The sequence below is a fragment of the Streptopelia decaocto genome, assembly GCF_964273445.1.
Source record: "Streptopelia decaocto genome assembly, chromosome: 6".
In the NCBI taxonomy this organism is placed as follows: Eukaryota; Metazoa; Chordata; class Aves; order Columbiformes; family Columbidae; genus Streptopelia; species Streptopelia decaocto.
Genome location: NC_138660.1, coordinates 31,874,382 through 31,892,424, shown reverse-complemented (window position 1 = coordinate 31,892,424; position 18,043 = coordinate 31,874,382). Strand labels below are relative to the sequence as shown.

The 18,043-nt window shown below is 42.4% G+C and overlaps 1 protein-coding gene across 3 annotated transcripts in view; it reads left to right on the top strand.

Moving 5' to 3' along the window:
• PLEKHM3 (pleckstrin homology domain containing M3) overlaps positions 1–18,043 on the top strand; it is an 83,966-nt gene that overhangs the window by 59,604 nt on the left and 6,319 nt on the right. For 2 of the 3 annotated variants that reach the window (XM_082056965.1, XM_082056964.1), the window contains one exon: positions 7,031–7,188. In XM_082056965.1, the coding sequence (XP_081913091.1) occupies positions 7,031–7,188 (158 nt within the window). Of the gene's footprint in view, positions 1–7,030; positions 7,189–17,424; positions 18,028–18,043 lie in introns of those variants that run through there. The other variant, XM_082056966.1, reaches the window with a different exon arrangement.

Sequence of the window (18,043 nt, the reverse complement as noted above, 5' to 3'; positions counted from 1 at the left end):
CTGTTTTGGGTGCTGGAGAGTTGTGGGATCTCTGTGATGAGTTTTTAAACAAATCAGACAGTCATCTGTGAGTTGGTTGTGCTGCAGGGTGAAGAATAAACTGTAGGTTTGTAGAGGTGTTTTTTCTAGCCCTATTTTCTTATATCATTGGTAGTTCTTTCAGTAGCGTATTTCTCATCTGTCCTGGAGGCGAAGGATGGTTACTGAGTGTTTAGTCTTCCTCCATAAAGCTTCCACCAATGGAATTTGGAGGGTGTTGGGCATAGTGGTGAATCGAAGCCGATCTGTTCAGGAGATTTTATTTTCCCTTTCATTCAGTCCAGAACATACATTCTCTGTGATACTCTGAAGTCTGGGTGAAGCTGGGGACTTCCTTACCTCTGAGCTTGTTAGCAAAAGGCTTGACTCTGACCAGCAGTTTCTGGAGAGGCAGAAAGAAAACAACCAGTAAGAGGCAGAAACCTCGTCTTCAGAGGATGCTGGAAAGCTGTGCACAATTGTTGACTGCTCTTTCAGATAGCTTCCATCTGCCAGGCGTGCTTGTGACACTAATCCCAATAATTAAAGGACTTTCTATCCCTTCAATGTATATAATTGGAGATGGTGAATGAGCTTCATGTCTACTACCCCTTCTATTTTCTCAGTGCCTCTTGGCCTTTTCATGTCTCTTCTGCATTGCGTCAGTGCCTCCTGGCAAATTCTGTCTGTGTCTGTCTCTCAGATACAGCCAAGTGTGTGTCTGGCCTTGAGAAATAATCATAAATTTTGTTCTGTTAGGAGGAGAGGCTGGGACAATCCAGTTGAGATTTGAACCTGTAGTTCAAGGTGTTTTACGGATTTCATATCACTTAACCCATCCCCTCCAGGCATCACTTGTGTCTGACATGTAAATCAGGCTGGAGGAAGAAGTGGAACAGATTGCTCGGTGCTCCAGAAGAAGGTTATAAGGCAAACCTGTGTCTTTAAAGAGAGTGCCTTCTAATAAATGTTATCTGCAGAGAAATACACCAGCCCCTCCGTTAAGTAGTTAATGTTACTGCTTCAGTGTGGGCTTATAAAACACCTTTATCACTTCTATGACGATAATGATTAACAAGCTGATTTACAAGGGTGGAGTCACAAAGCCATTTGGCAAATTCAGCTTGTCTCACCACAGCAGCCATACAGTACCTGAGTTTCACAGGGACAGTATTTTAACCACTTTACCTGGAGTATTAAACCCTGGTGGCGAGGCTCTTAAGGATTAGCAACAGCTACTCCTCCCTGAGGTTAATAACCAGACCTTACTCCCGTGCTTCTGGTATACAAGGAGATTTCAGGTCCAGGTCTGAGAATTCAGGAGAGTTGGGGACATTTCTGCCCCCCTTGTCGGTGTTTATTCCCTGATGATTTAGCCCCAGTGAGGCAACCATGTTCCTAGACGTGCTGTTACATGATCCCTGTGGTTGTTGGCCGTTGATTGTGTCAGAGCTGGCAGAATATAGATGTGGGTGGATTTGTCTCCCTTCTCTCAGATTCTGGATAGCTTCTGTTTCAAATATCCTTAATCTATTGAATGTGGGTTTTTTTTAAACTGCTTTTGATTTTACTTTCATTATCATACACTAGAAATTACTCAGACTAGTAAATTTAATCTAGCAATTATTTTAATCCAGAAACCCTTGATGTGGTTTGACATATCATGATACTTTTCAGAATTTGAACTTAACCTTGGCAGTTCCTCACATTGAGCAGAACAGTGTATCCGAAAGCTCAGCAAGCCATATTCCCTTTACCACCTGTCTTGACAGTCCTCATGTAGGTGATCAAAGGTATTTATGATTTCCATGCTGTACAAACACCTGCTGCGCTTCTAGAAGAGTGTAAAAGTGCTCAGACGTAGACTCCTGCAGGGCTGGAGGTCTTACTCCTTACCTTTTACTTCTTAGCCAGCATTGCTGACAGGAGCCCTGCCCTCAAAACAAACACTCACTGCCCTAAGAAATGTCTGGAAACTGTACTGTTTGTTCTGTCCTGTCCAGAAAGTTCATCACATCTGATAGATTGCAGTGTTGATTTATGTGGCCACGATGCACAGGTTGGGTATTTCTGTGGACCTGGTCTAGTAGGTGGGCGGAAGGCTGTGGAAATGTTACTTGAAGCAATAGTGGATTATGGCTGACTCATTTTTACTTTTGTTTCCACACATCGCCCTTCTAGTTCCCTCTAAAGCCCTTGTAACGTTACCTCTTCAGGAATGACACAGTCTGAGTTCGGAGGGGACTCCCACACTCACATTGTCTAATCAGTATTTGATTGGTTTTTAGTGACACCCAGTCAGAGGCTTTTATTACGTCTTTTCTAATTTGAACAACTACTCAGGGACTGGAACAAACTCGAATTTTGTATTACGTATTTTTCATGCATTTTTTTTTTTACTTGTTCTGTTTTGCAAACAGTTTTATTACAAGCTGTGAGTTTAGGTTACCGTGTCTTTGGGTTAGAACTCTCAACAGAGGTGAGAATTTCTGCCGGTGTTACCTTGGCCACTTTTCTACTTTGGCTTTTAATATGAAAACATACATTGCAACACTGTGCTCACTACATTGCTTTCCCGTGGGACTAGTTGTGCAACCCTCCTTCATGCTGGTAAGTGTGTTCTCATACAGGGAGACTTTGTTGACTGAAAAGGGAAGACAAAGTGACTTGACTTCTCTCTGCTGTGTGTAATGACTGGGGTTTTGGACCCCCTGTACCATGCTGCATGGAGGAGGAGGGTTAGGAGCAAGGGCTGGGTAGCAGAGCCCTTCGGAGGTGAACTTCTACCAGGTCTATGGCCTTTCCAGTTCTTATTTTCTGGAGACAGCTGGCTGACCACTTGTTTCTGAAAACACTGCCTTGATAGAGCAGGAAAACTGTGAGTAACTTCCAGTCTTTGGATAGAAGGATCAGGAAACCTGCCGACCAGCAGCCCTCCTGACAAGCAGTTAAACTTTGACTGATCACACATTGCCCTCATGATCATATTAATGTGATGTATCCAAAGGGATTTCAACTTGTATTGTAGCCCCCGCTGCCTTTCATCTTCTCTGTCTTCCTGCTGAATCAGGAACAACATAACCCAGTGCACGTGTGTTGTGTCTTCCCGCTGCCCAAGGCTCTTGCAGCCGTTGCAACATCAGCTTGTCTGCGAGCGTTCGGCAGCCCTCAAATTTGCCCCCCACCTCACTCATACAGAGTGTAATGGTTTCTTAGGATTTATATTGCTACCCAGCTGAACAGTAGCACAAAGAACATTTTAATTACTTTTATTCATGACTTTGATTTATATGAAAAGCCTTCGTTCTAGCAATCACCTACAATAATTGTACCAACACGCCTTTGGCATGTGTTCGGATACCGTCTACCCCTTTAGTTCCACTGCTGCAGATAGTCTCTGCCTTCTCCTCTTGCTTGCCAGTGTCACCCCAGCTTTCTGGGGCTGCTGCTCTCTGGGCTCCTCTGCTGTTAGTGTGAAAAACAGCATTTGTTTTGTTGGTTTAAATCGTAAGTGCTTTGAGGCTAGGGCCTGTCTTTTACATGTGTACATGTGGGTATGCATTTTTTATACTAATGTGAGACACACAGCTAGGAGCTGCAGTATGCAAAGCCGCAGCTTTCTGTCCTGTGGTAGCTTAGAGAAGTGTTTTTGCAAGTCCACAGGGCTGAACAGTGATGCTGGGGCTATTCAGAGACACAACTTGCTTTGAACCTCTGAACACAAGTATTTTCCTGGTGTTGTCACCAAGCAGCGTAACCCAGTATCTTGCAGGTGCAGCAGTGGGCAGATAACTGTAGGAGCACAGCCCCACGTCTGGAATCCTTTTGGGATGGGTTCCTTGACCCGTTTAGGAGGAGAAAGCTGCATTGCACCCTTCATCAATTGATCCACCAGGTTGCCATTGTCAATCACCTTTCACCCTCAATTATGGACAATGAAACAATGGCTTGCACTACAAAGAATTTGGATTAGAAAACAGACCTTGCTCTTCATGTGTGCTGTAGGAAGAAGAGAATCTGAAATCAGCAACATTTTGTTTGAAGCTTGATGCTCTGGGTTTTTTTTAAGAGGCAGGAGCGTATCTTTAAGCCTTTGCAGGTACATGTTGAGGCTGTATTACGTTACAGGGATAAGTCAGTGGTGAAATTTTCGTTCCATTCCTTTGGCATAGTCTTAACTTAGCCGGTTTCATGCTGAATTTCCACGTTGCTTATGAAATGTGTTGGACTGTTCTGCAGCTCATAGTGTGTGATTTCACTGTTTTTCTGTTTTGTAAACTTAGTTTGTAAACTGAACTGACCTTAGGGAAGGTTCGGGTCAAAGCTTAGGAGTGACCCCAACAGCGAGAACAGACGTCGGACTGCGTGCAGGCTGCAGAGTCCCCCTCACTGAAAGGCTTTAGTAACAGCAACAGCTGTAAAGAATGACATGGATGTTGCTGGCTCTGCCAAGACGGCCTCTTGAGCTCTACAGCAAGTAGAAATCTTCCTTTTTGCTTGCCGGGGTAAATGGAGATGAGGATTTTATTCTTATTATAATAGCTACAAACATGAACGAGAGGAGACTGCAAGGAAAAGCCATATCCTGTGCACAGCCCTGAGGTCTCTGATGAAGCAAAATGAAACAAAATTTACAGATGCTAAAAATAGTGATAACATCAATTTGATGTTGCATTTTGTCTTCCTCCTGTAATACGGTAAAATGGCCTGTAATTCACATTGCAAAATTGGCATGCATGGCTCTTTGAAGGTGTCGTCTTCACTGTATGGCTGCAGTGGCTGGAGTAACAAGGCAACCCACTACTGATGTGACCAAATTAATAAACAGGGAGAAGTAACACCAGCTCCTTGGGGACAGCTGCCCACTCAATCTCTCTTGCTTAGGTCGTGAGCACTACAACATAGGAAACCTTTTGTGCCTTCTACAGACTTAAATTCACACCTGGTGCTTAGGAAGGTAATAGATTATGTTAGTTTTGGTTTTTACGTTCTATAAAATGTGATTTTAAATCGGAGATTTAACTTCTAAGTCCTTGCTGATAGAGACATTAGCACAGACTTAAGAGTTTGCAGCTCTGTTTTCAGCCTGGCATCTGAAGCTGATCTCTTGTGGCCTGTCAGAGGTGGTTGCTGTAACATGAAAACGCTTTGGAAAATACGTATGTGTTGTGGTTTGTTTACTATCTTTGTATGTGTATTTCAATCTATTCGTGCTGAATGGCTTTTTGGATGGTGATTGTAGCTGTGTCACTACCTGAGTGTCTTCACTGTTTTTTTTTCTCCTGTTTATTGAATACTATCAGCTTTCGTGTCTTTCCGCTATTCCCAACTTGTTTGGCTTTCAGATGTTCTGTAACTCTGGAGTCTGCAAGGAAAGAATTTCTTCCTTTAAAACAAAAACCAAACCCCAGCCTAGGGGAGCTAAGCTAACATCTGTTAGAACGTTAGTAATATCACTACCTTGAACTGTGGCTTCATGTTGCGTGCAGCAGCTTCTCTGCAGTGTTTATATTCGGGTTGAAGGGGATCTTCCTATACCAGGATGCAATAGGAATGTCATTTTTCCTCTAACATGAGCAGATGTCCTATCTGCAGTGCTGGCAATAACATTGCCTCTTCCTGTTGTTGCAGATGTTGTTAGCAGGCTGGAGCTGAGAGCAAAGAGGGGGCGCGTTTCAGCCCGTGCCGTTCAATGCCGTCAGCATCAGCGCTACCTCCGCTCCTCCTTTTCCACCTTTACTCTTTAATAGGGGCCATCTCAGCTCACGGGCAAGAAGTTACCCTGGAACACAAATTTATTTCCTTTCTACTTTACATAGGGGAGGAGTGCTTCCAAAATATGTGTTGTTCTCTGCTTTGACCTTTGCCTTCTTTAGATTCATTTACATGAAACCCAAATCACAAGCAGTGTGTTACTGTATTGAGGGAAGGGGTGCCTTAGCTGAATGTGGCACACATTTAAGTGTAAATCTCATCGCCCATTGGTTTCAGGGCACACCCCTGTGTGAGCTTTCAATCAGCAATTATTGCATTTTTTCGTTTTTAGAGGAGGTCACTATCAAATCCTGTGACACGGTTCTATCCCTAATCTGGCAGAGTGCCATTCAGACCACAGGAAGCCAGGGAGAGAAGAATATACACTTAGCACCTTATTCCATCTTCATTATTCCCTACACCAGCAGAATTCCTTAAAGTCTCTGGAAGTTTGATCTGAATGGAAAGTGTTTTGCCTGAATAGCACCCCTTATTGAGGCATTGTCACCAAGTCACAAATTCAGATGAGTGTTGTGGCTAGCAGCTTAATCTAGACTGCAAGGCTGTTTTTTCACACCAGCACAGGGAGTGCTAATCACTTCTAATGGTCTGGCAGTGAGGGACTTCTTGATTTGAGAGCTGGACACTGAAGGGAGAAAAACACAGTTCCTGTTCAAGAGTTTATCCAAGGATTTATTCGTTTTGGCAATGAGGGGAATATTGTATTTTAATGGTTTTCAGTGGGAAACACAACCTTATTAAAGGAGAAAAGCCAGGGTTCCACTCACCAAATAAAAAGGCCAAAATCTTGTGCTTTGGAGGAAAAGGAACAAAGACAAAACTGCTATTTGTGCATAAAAGAGTAACAAGAAATGAAAATTATGAATGTCCATATCCATATGGACATATCCATAACTGTCAGATTATAATCTAGAAGCCTTAAACTCTCTTCTTATATACTTTTTTGTGCCTTAGTGTATGAATGCATTGTTGTACTTCAAATGACTAGTAACCTTGTATGGTATTGCTGTATAGAGACTTAGAGATAATAACTTTGATTTTGTGTTTGGAACATTGCCAGTTCATTGGCTGCTATTATCACTTGTGATTCCATGGAGCTGCCATTGTGGGGAAGTAACTTCCTTGTTGTTTTAACCACCAGCATGTAGATGCATTTCTGTATTAATAAATATTGTTCTTCAGGGAGTTCTAGTCATTTTGAGGGGGTTCATTCAGTGTTGTCTTCTCCTTATTTCAGGTTATTGAAGGAAAGCTGGCGCCTTTCTTGGGGAAGGTGATCAAGTTTGCCACCTCTCACGTGTACAGCTGCAGCCTTTGTAGTCAAAAGGGTTTCATCTGTGAGATCTGCAACAATGGAGAAATCCTTTACCCCTTTGAGGACATTTCTACGAGCAGGTACTGTAATGTCAGTCACACATTTGACTCGCATGTTATATCCTTGTGGATTATCAGCCTCGCGAGCTCTTATTTAGATCACTAGGGACTGGATCTCACTAATGCACGTTTCTGGGCAGCTACACTAGATTACTGGTCCAGGGAGGCCACCACCAGCAAACCTGGAAATAGAAAGGAAGAGCTACTTCCCAACGCCCTGTAAGTCTCAGAAAAGCTGTTCAAAAAGGGAGAGTTCCCAGTAGCAGCACATAGTGTAATTGATCCAAAGCTCTTCTGAGTTTGCAGTGTCCTGGAAAGCTAAAAAAGCTCTGCAGTGGTCACAGACATCTTTCTTGCTATCTGATGTCACTGGGCCCATGATTGTCCATTGTCCATGGAAAACCTAGAAGCAAAATGCAGGAAACCAGAGCAGATGTGGCAGCGCAGCAGTGTTTACTGCTCTTTTTCAAAAATGTTTTGGATTTTGAATAAAGGAGTTGGTGTGGGGTTTGTTTTTGTTTTCAACACAACAGAAAGACAGTATATCTGACAGCACAGCATTCCTCCATAGACAAGTACTTTTCTGGCTGTTTCAAATACAGTCATTTTAATTTGTTCTCCAAAGTGTTCCATTGAAGGGGAAAAAAAATGAAGAGTCACCTTTGGAAACAATCAGGACCAGCCTGTTAAAACGGCTTCGTTAAGAATCTTATTCCCCTGCATGCACAAAGATGTTAAATTACAAGTAACCAAGGACTACTCTTTGGGGATTTTCAGCTTGACCCGACTTTGAAAGGCTGTTTGCACATTCTTCTTCCAGACTCTCATTCTAAAAAATGCATTGACAAAGCAGTGGACGTAAGCTAAACAAGGTGTGCAGCTGAGCTCTGTGAATGGTTTTCAAGAAAGAGTGTATCTAGGGTGCATGCTGATATAGGCTGAGTTAAAAAGAGAGAGACTAAGGTGACATAAAATGTCCATTGAGACTGTATAAAAAGACGATTGAAGATTTTCCCAAAAGATTGATGAGAACGTGTGAGAGCATTTGGGAAGACAAGTTTACATGAAGTGTCTGTGCATTTGATTTGTCTGGGGGATTTTTGGTCACAAAGATGTTTTTGCCTTTATATTGTTCAGCTGAGATCAGTCATACCTTGCAATTACAGAGTTGAAAACCTTCTGGAATCATAGTATTTGTCAGCAGTTCAATGAAAGCCAAAAGAAGCTGCGCTGCTCTAGCTCCTGTTTTTATGTGAATTAGAAACCAGGAAGGACTTTTATTCACTTTTCACTAGTGTGAAGTCATGGTTGATGTCATGCCAAAGACAGCAGTCTTCTCTAATGATTTTAATTAAAACACAGTCAGCATGAAAGGTTCTCTAATATTTCTCTTCCGTATTTTGTCAGAGGTCATTCTGCTTACTCCTTTTGTACTCCTTATCACTAAACCTTGCTTTTATCCCCAGCGTTTTCCCTTTCTAGTTAGTTTTCTCATTCCATTCTTGCTCCTGTGTACAACATGCACCTCTGTGGAACTAACCAGGTGATTTCAGCTCCATATTTTGCTCTTTTCCACCTTCACGCTGGAGAGAAGTCATGTCAACAGGGGAGCTCGTGTGTTGTGCTGTGCAGCTCCACCAGCTGCAAAGCAGTGAGGAAAAAGACCAGATAGAGGGGGTTTCTGTTTGTTGCCATCTCTTGCAGACGAGAGAGATTTTTGCAGTAGGTGTGCCGACCACTGCGATGGCAGGCGTAAGGTGAGGAGGGTGGCCAGAAATAGTAACCTGTGGCAGGTCACAAAAGGTTTGTGTGAACACTTGCAATTATACCTGAAATTTCTGATGACACGTGCAGCTTTCCTTGTTAGTTGTCATACAGAGCTCTGAGTAAACAGCTGAGATTTGTGATTTAGTTGTACTGTTCTGAGTCCACAGTCTGCAGTAAGAATTGACTGTGATTTCCCTTCTCCATCCTGGTCTTCTGGAATTGCTGTCTACAGCATAGTATTCACGTTTTGTACTCAATGCTAGACGGCCAAGTACTCTGGCTGTAACTGCCGAGTTAAGGAGGGAAGAGCAGCTGAACGCTAAAGACCACGTTTTTCCTTCTTGCTTTTGAATGTTGCTCATTCACTTTTGAGCACGCTACTAATTCTACCAGCAAACTGTTAGGTTAGAAATATTTGAAAGGGTGTGCATGACAGCTTTTGCAAGCTTCACTTCTCTGTTGAATGTTTGAAAAGTGAAGTCTGCTGGGGGTGGGAGGGGGAGGGCGGTGTGTGTGTGTTGAGCTGGCCTTTGTTTTTCTGGCCACCCCCCTGACCTTTCTTGCTCTTCGGAGAGTGACAGCTGTTAGAGAGGCCATTGCAATTCCAAGGTGGTTCTCAGCTGGGTACCTCTCCGTCTTCATGGTCTCTTAGGTCAGATTTTAGATGGAGAGGTTGCTTTTCTCCAAATTATTCTCAGCAGCTTCTGGAGCAGTCTTCACAGGGAATTTATGAAGGATGAGTCGTCTTTAGATAGATACAGCTGAGAGGAAAGGAGGGCCCCTCTGGAGGGCTGGAGTTTCTCTTTGGTCAGGTTATTTGCTTGAGAGACATTTTTGTCAGTCCTTGAGCAAACAGAGCAAATACCTGGGTTATGCACTCCTCAGGCTTTGAATACACATATATTACATACCCTCTCTCACTAATCAGTGTGACACATTCCTTTGTTGGCAAACAGCTCCAAAACAAACACAATCAGTTCACTTAATTAGCAGGTCTGTGGGCTGTGCTTGGCAGGCGCTTTACATCCTGCTCAACAATACAGTGCAACAGTTTGCTGCCTTGAATGGAAGGGTGGGCTCACAAAGTCATAAGCTTTCTAATGATATTTCCTCTCTGTGGCTTTTCTTAGGAGGTGGCTGTTCTGCACAGAGCTTAAAGAAAGTCGTGATTCAGTAGTGAAACAATTCCTTTAAAAGTGTCCCGTTCTTTTGGATGCCTCTTCCAGTCAGTTTGATTCCTCTGTCCCCTGTTTTCCTCTTTTTTTGTCTTACCCATATTTATCAGCGTTCTTTGTAAATTTCACAATTTCGGCATCTTTTGGAAGGCCTTTAAATCATGAGACCTGTATTTAAAGGCTCCTGAGTTAATTACATGTTTCATGGAACAAATTGCCAGCTAATGTAAACTTGCACAGCTCTGCTTTTGCTGGAGCTCTGGCAACTTAAACAACCTGAGCATCTACCTCTTGTTTTATTTCTTGGACTAAATTTGCCTTGGGCTTAAATTTAGCAAATAAACATATAAAAGTATCCTATTATATCACTAATTTTATTTTTACAAGTGTTGTGGAATACATTTAAATATCCCTGGTTATAAATTGTCTTGTTAGAGCTATCCTTGCCCATTTGCTAGCAACCAGGCAGTGCCCCTCAAGTTGTTCTGATATTGCTTGTTCTTCATTAACGTGGTGGAAAGGTTTCCTTTCTTTCTTGTGAAATTAAAAACAAGTGAAAAGAAAGTGCCTGTGTAGTGGTACTGTTGTCTATAATATGTGGCCATGTTTGTTTTATAATATGTGGCTAAATTTGTTTTATAACCTGGAAGAATTTTAACAAGTTTTAAATCTTAAGGAATACTGAGAAAAATACTACTGGAACAAGAATAGAATTTTTCATTAAAAAGGGGTTTGTATCCAATTAGATAATTAAGTAATTACAGTTATGGTTAAAATTATTATATGCTAGCCAGTTAATGAAGTTTTGGTCTTGTCTGTGTGTCGACAGCCTAGTGCCTGCTTTCACAGGCAATTTGTTGTGTTTTGCTGGTAAAGCTGCTCAGTTAAGAACTATTTAGTCAGTTCCTTGCCTTTTTTGTGGTGACTATAGATGTATGTGAACCACGGAGGGTCGCTCTTTTGTGTTCATATTCATTTATCAAGACTGAACTGCTTTCGCTTTGCGGAGTTAATTTGTTCTGCAGATCACTTAAGACATGTAGACCTTTTAAGATACAAACCAGAAGACCTGAGTTTAAAATAGACATGCCACAGAACAGGCTTGACTATATCAACCAGCTTGGATGCCTCTATAATCTTTGGCCACCATCCTGATAAGAGCCATGAATGTATTTAACTTTACACATAGCAAGAAGTCTTACTGAAGGCTCTGAGGCTGTGCTTGGCTTCATGTGATGCCAAAGTCTTTCCAAGGTTACAGCTCACTGTCTTATGGACAAAACCAACTTTGAGCATTTGGGAGAATGTTAAAGATAGATATTAGGTGGAGAGTCTAAAGTAGTAGAGACGCACACAGTGTAGAGCATTTCCAGAAAATAACTTGGCAAGCCTCAAAAGCATCTCTCAAAGTACATAATTTTCCCTCTTGCTTTGATTAGTTTGTTTTACGCTAGTCAGCTTTTCCTCAAGCCCAGTTCTCCTGAGCCGTGCTACTAGTTTAGTACTTAATTTTTGAAAGAGCTTAGCTTATCACATGTTGATAGTTGGTTCAAAGCACCCTGAAGTAATCTGCTCTGCACTTTCTTTAAAGAAACTGAGGCATCTGAGTAGATGCTAAGTTCTCTTGATAATTTAATTTCATCTGGATCTGTCAAAACTGGTCAAAATCTTCTGGCCCAAATCTTCTGATTTTTGTCTGTGCAGGGTAATGCAGTAATGTTATCTAGAATGCATGAAAAGAAAGAGATAAAACATACTGGCTTTTTCATCAGGTATTGATTTTGGAGCTGATTAACTTTAGGGTTGCTCTTACCTGCCTCGTGACAGAGTGGTGTTAAGTAGAACATTCAGCGTAAAGGCAGAAATTCCAAAATTACCTTAAGAATCTTGTTGGTCGTATACTTACCTTATTGTTTTAAATGTTAAGTTCCTTTTTCCATCTTGGGTCCGGGTAGGTGTGTCTTCAGCACTATGGCAGAGCTGTGAAGTCCAGGTGCCCTTTGCTTTTGTCTTTTAGTAAAAGCAACAATCCTGGTTTAATCACAGGCTTCCAAGACTTGAGATTTACAGTAAAATGCAAAAGTATAGAGTCATGCAGTCAAATGATGGCGGTCGAGGGACAGTGTGTTAAAGAATTGCCTGACTTTTTGATTTTAGGTCTTCAACCACTGCTTTGTGAATACAGGGCATTAGTAATAGGAGAGGTAGAGGGACAAAGCCCAGTGCATGCTGTGGCAGCTGGCAGAGGGATATATATCTGAAGATGTAAACACCTGAATGTGGAGCATCTCAAGTGTCTCCAGGTAGTGGATCTACCATGTGTAGGGTTTTTCCCTTTTCCAAAGTGACTAATCTCTGCTAACTGAAGTGTAATTGGGTCAGTTTCAGATTAAACGTTTTAATACTGATTTTTGTGTCCCTTTACTTATTTCTTCTGAACTGCTGTGTACAGGCCACGTCACTCGGCTTGGGATCTCTGAACTTAGACAACTTGCAAAGTGTGGTACCAAGCTGGACAGTCAGTCTTTAGTTCTCCTGCTGGATGCAAGTGTGGGAGTATACGTAGATAAGCGTAGCATAAACCCCTGCAGTCACAGCCAGGGGGGAGCTGAGGACACGCTTCCCTCCTTAATCAGGAGGAACAGGGCTCTGCGAAGAAGGGTCTGGGAGCTGCAGGGTCCCTTTACTCCTGCTTGACCAGTGCGGTATCTCAGCCTGTGTACGGAACTGTCACAGGTGGTTAAATCAAGCTGTTCTTCTTGTTCAGCCATGGCCTGTAACAAATTGTTCTGTAGCACCCAAAACAAAGGCCCGTTCTGTGATTTCTCTGGGTCTAGCTGTAGAGGAGGTGACACTGGGGGGAGGCTGGTGGAGCACTGGTGGTTTTCCGTCCCCTCCAGTGAACTGCCTGCTTTTCCCCTTGTTTGTGCAGCTTTAGTGTCTCTGACAACTTTGCACGTCTGTTGGATGCAGTCGACTTTGGCAGTGGGTGCTGGCATGACAGGACAAGGGGCAAGAGACAGCACAGACAGGGAAGCACCCGGTGGCAAGCCCTGGGTGTCCGAGCCAGGGCAGGGGCTTTTCCATTCATCCTCCCCTTCAGTACAACCCTCAGTCTCCCCCAGCACACAAGCTGGGCCGATGGTTGGCAGTTACAGTTATTTCGGCTGTTTCTGTACCCTCTGGGGCCAGCCCAGGACCCAGCCATGCCATTATGAAGGAGGAGTGTCTTTGAGTTCTGCTGGCGTATCAAGGGTAACCCCCATCTGATGAGTAGGTGTATGGAAAGGAAAACTATGATTATGCTTTGAATCACTGCTGGCTCCCTGAACACTGAATTAGTCATTTAGAGTGAATTTCAGACATTGTAACAGTTTGAGAGGCTGGGTAGGATGGGCTCTGCTCTGTTTTCATTTGGATTTTTTTCCTCCTCAGAGGCAAAATTTTTTCAAAAGCAAGTCTGAAGGATTAACAGTTTTTCCGTATGGTGTTTAGAAAAACCCCCGGTGTCTAGTAAAGACAGTAAGTGTGTCATACAAGGCATTATCCTTACAAGCTCCTTATAGGGACAAATCAATGTCGTGTCAGTGCCAACTTTCTTCCATTCATTTACTACATGGGCGTCCCTCCCTAGGCAGGCTCCTTGCATTGGTTCCTAGGCAACTGGAATAATATTGCTGCACGTGTGTGTCAGGCATTGATTGCCTTTGGGGCTTTTTTTGTGTTGTAAGTGAACACAGGCTAGCCCGTTCTCTTTGTGTTTCGCTAAAGTCTCGGTGAGTTTTGAAGGGCACATCTGTGATATTCACAGCTGAGCAGTTCAGAAATACTTGCAGACAGGCACATGTGCATAGCAGGAGATGCTGATCATGCTGGAATCCTAGGCCAGGCTTACTTCAGCTACTCTGGTTTGCTCTTTGGGGGTTTTTAATAGCCAAGTTACAGGGGGCTTAGTATTTTCGATGTTTGGTGAACGTGTAGCGTCATCTAAAGCAAACACAATCAACAACACCATTTTTCCATGGGTTTATTCTGCATGGGGAGAAAGAAAAATAACCTGAAGAGTTCTAGGCAGTGAAGGGTTCAGCCCTAAATAAAATCCTTACTGAAGTTCCTTTCAAGGGATTACCTGAGCAAATGTGCGCAAGGTCTGGCACAGAGGAAGTGGGTTTTTAAACGACAAAACGAAAGTTAATTTATAAAATTACAAGAGAAAGGGTGGCGGGTGAATATGGTGCTGCAGCGAGCTATTTGACCTTCACAGCTCTTCTAAGAACTCCTGGCTGCCCTTGAGCAAGTCAGTTCACCTCTCATTTCCCCTTTGTGAAGTGGGTAAGACAGTATATCCGTCATCCCCTGCTTGTTCCTTTCGGGGATGATCAGCACAGCCCTGAGCTGCTTTGATTCCCTGCTTGGTGTGTGGCAGCCAGACAGGTCCAGCCCGTGTGCGCAGGACAGACGCTGCCCTAACAAACCTCACTAGTCCCAGCAGCTTCGCCCCATCACAGTGATGCTGGTCAGCCTGACAACCTGTAACATTCCTAGGAAACAAACACAACTGTCTGTCAGATGACATCACTTGATCATCCCTGTTTTATTTTGCCTGCTTGAGGTGGAAGCTCTTTGAGGCCTCTTTGTGTTGCATCCCCCTCTTTGAGCACCTGATCTTACCCATGGGCACCTAAATCGTGGTGTAGTACGGAGGGGAAATACAAGTATAATCAATTGGTTGTGCAGAATCTAGAACTGATGGAGCCATAAGCCTGTGAAGTACATGTGGGAAGCAGGAAATGGATTTACCAGAATTTACAATTTGTCAAATATTCATAGAATCATAGAATCGTTTTGGTTGGAAGAGACCCTTAAGATCATCAAGTCCAACCATAACCTAAATCTAGCACTAAACCATAACCTAAATCTAGCACTAAACCGTGTCCCTAAGAACCTCATCTACAAGTGTTTTAAACACCTCCAGGGATGGTGACTCAACCATTTCCCTGGGCAGACTGATATATCTATATCTATATCTATCTCTATCTATATAGATAGATATAGATAGAGATATATATATTGATATATATGTGTCAAATAGCCAGACTTAATGGAGATACCTAACATTGGCATTTCCTCAGCATACGAGGAATGATTTTGTGCTTTATTGTAAACCGTGTCCCTAAGAACCTCATCTACAAGTGTTTTAAACACCTCCAAGGATGGTGACTCAACCATTTCCCTGGGCAGACTGATATATTTGTATATATAGACGTATTGATATGTTCATATATATATATATATATGTATTTCAAATGCCCAGACTTAATGAGAGATAGCTAACATTGGCATTTCTTCAGCATACAAGGAATGATTTTGTGCTTTTAGTGTAGAAAGGCTTTTCCTTGTAACTAGTAATGATAATAATAAGTGCATTATAATGTCTGTCTGGCTGTGGAGAGCTTTGCCCTTTTTCCCTTATACTTTTCAATGCAGTAGAAATTATTTAGAGGATTGAATAATTCTCTGCATTTCTGTTACTCTGCTGTTCAAACAAGTAAAACATCCTGAAAACATAAAACACCCCCTGTAGTCTCAACAGAAATTGAGTTGGTCAGGAAAGAGCTAAAAAAGAGAGAAAACACCGAACCAGAGAAGAAGCTATTCCAGATGCCTTCTTAGAAGGCTGGAAGTTGGTATCAAAAAAACACGCAACGTTCACCAGTTCTTCAAATAATGTTTGAAAAATAGCAAGACGTTAATGTGCAGTATCGCAGTATCATTCATTAAAGAAGGAAACAATAAAGGCCTGAATGGCTACGGGCTCATTAGCTTTTTATAGAAGTCTCACAGAAGATGCAGGGACTTTTTGGCCTCTATCCAAAGTCAGGATTCTGAAGTAGTACCTGAACTGCGATTTACCTGTGGCAACAACAAGGATTAAGGGAATCAAGGGAAAGATAACTAAGTGATAACGCGAGCCTTTTAGAGACTACAAAATGTGGGGTTTTTGTCCAGAGAAATAAGTGGTTTAGAATACTGAGGCTCGTAAACAACAGCAAACTGTGAAACTTGCATGTGGAGAGAAAATTAGATGTCAGGATTAAATAAGAAGGAATTGATTTGTAGTATTCTAAAAAGGAATATAATTTTAGTGGGGTTTTTGGTACCACTGAATGGTCAACCAGTTGACATTTCCAGAGTCAGTTAAGACTGACTGTATTTGACAGGATGAAAAGCAAAGCTGTAGATGGCTTGGGGTGGTACAGCTCCATCACTTTAAACAGAGCAACTTACCCTTTGTGAGAAAAGTTTGTTAGTTTTTTTTCCACTGAGCTATTCCTGAAACACGAATTCATATTAATTTGCTTTCTCTGCTGATGGCCTTTGACTGGGAAGAGCAGGTGTGCTGTCTCCTCTCTCATCCTGCTCCATCCATTTCAGCAGCAATTTCTGATACGTTTTGTCACCTCCATGCGTATGGTGGAGAAATATTGAACAAGCGTAGGGAGTGGCGGTGTGAGAGCACAAAATTACACTCTTCATCAATCATTACCCTCTAGCAACTTCCAGGGCACTGTAAATTGCTGACTAACAAGGGAGAATTAGCTTGATAAAATCACCATTAGTGCCAGTTCAGAATGATGTCAAGTTTTATAGACGCTGCTGTCGTCTCTGTCTCTCCCTCATCCATTAGTGTATCTGTTCGTAGAGATCCCAATCCAGCAACGCACATAAGCACATCCCTAATTGTAGGCAGGTCAGTAATCCCAAGGAAATTGCTGGGATATGAGTCCTAAGCGTGTGTTTATGTTCTTCACTGGATCAGGGCCATAACACACTCTGAGCTCAGAAATGATAAATATCTCTGAGCCAGTTTCTTGATTCAAAACCAGATTTAGACTCGCTAGCTGGACTTAGAAACGTGACAGTCAAGTTTTACTGCAAGAGAGGATAGTAGTTAGTAGATACATGGCATTAGTGTCTTCAGCCTTCCTTTTCTTACTTGTTATTTGAGTTTTATCAGTTTATGCTAGCTAGAAATGTGCCTCTCTGAACCTCTGCGTGGCCTTCTCAAAGCCTTGCAGTTATTAAAATGTTGAACATGTTTGGACTCATGCACAAAACTTAAAGTGCAGCCAGATGAGGAGCAGTTTTTAAAAGTTACAGGTGAGTTGCAGATGCAGTTAATGTAGCTAACAGATTGTACCAGCTCATGGATTTCTCCCAGGATTGCCAGACTGCATGCCAGATACTGCAATTTGCCTTGTGTTTTCCCAGTGTTTGTGGTTTGTTTCTTCATGTTTTCAATTTTTCTTCGCAGTCTTGAAGACAAGAACCTTATTTCTAAGGGGGAAAACAAAACAAAATGAAACACGCACAAAAAAAAGCTCAAAGCAAACAAGAAAAACCACTAAAGAGATAATAATGGACACTTGGATTCTTATACAGTCATTCGACTACCGTAGCTGTGAAAAAGGAAAAGTGCGAGGCATTTCAAGACTTCCCACAGAATCACCGGGGTGACCAGTGCCCCTCATTTGTGTTTCAAAATTGCTCTGAAGTTTCATGTTTTGTTGCTTTCATTATTTGATTATCCAGCTGGAATCTAAGAGTTTGTACCTCTGCCACTGTCATCCTTTTATTTTTTTCATTTAGTTACAAAGCTGTAGTGACTGAACTTATCACTACAGATAGTTATTTGCATTGAAAGGCTATGAATGTCCAGCTGTTCAGTTGTAGCCCACTCCATGATCACCAGATGTTCCATTGCTCCACAGCCATCGGGAGCTGGGGCTTGATCTGCTGTGACATTCCCTCCATTGTCTCAGAGTGCCCCAAAAGTAATCCAGTCATCTTGCTTGAGCAGTGGATTTGTTTGAAGTCATAATATCATGTTTAAGAACAGAATAGCACAGCTTTGAATGCCAGAAGCTGTAATT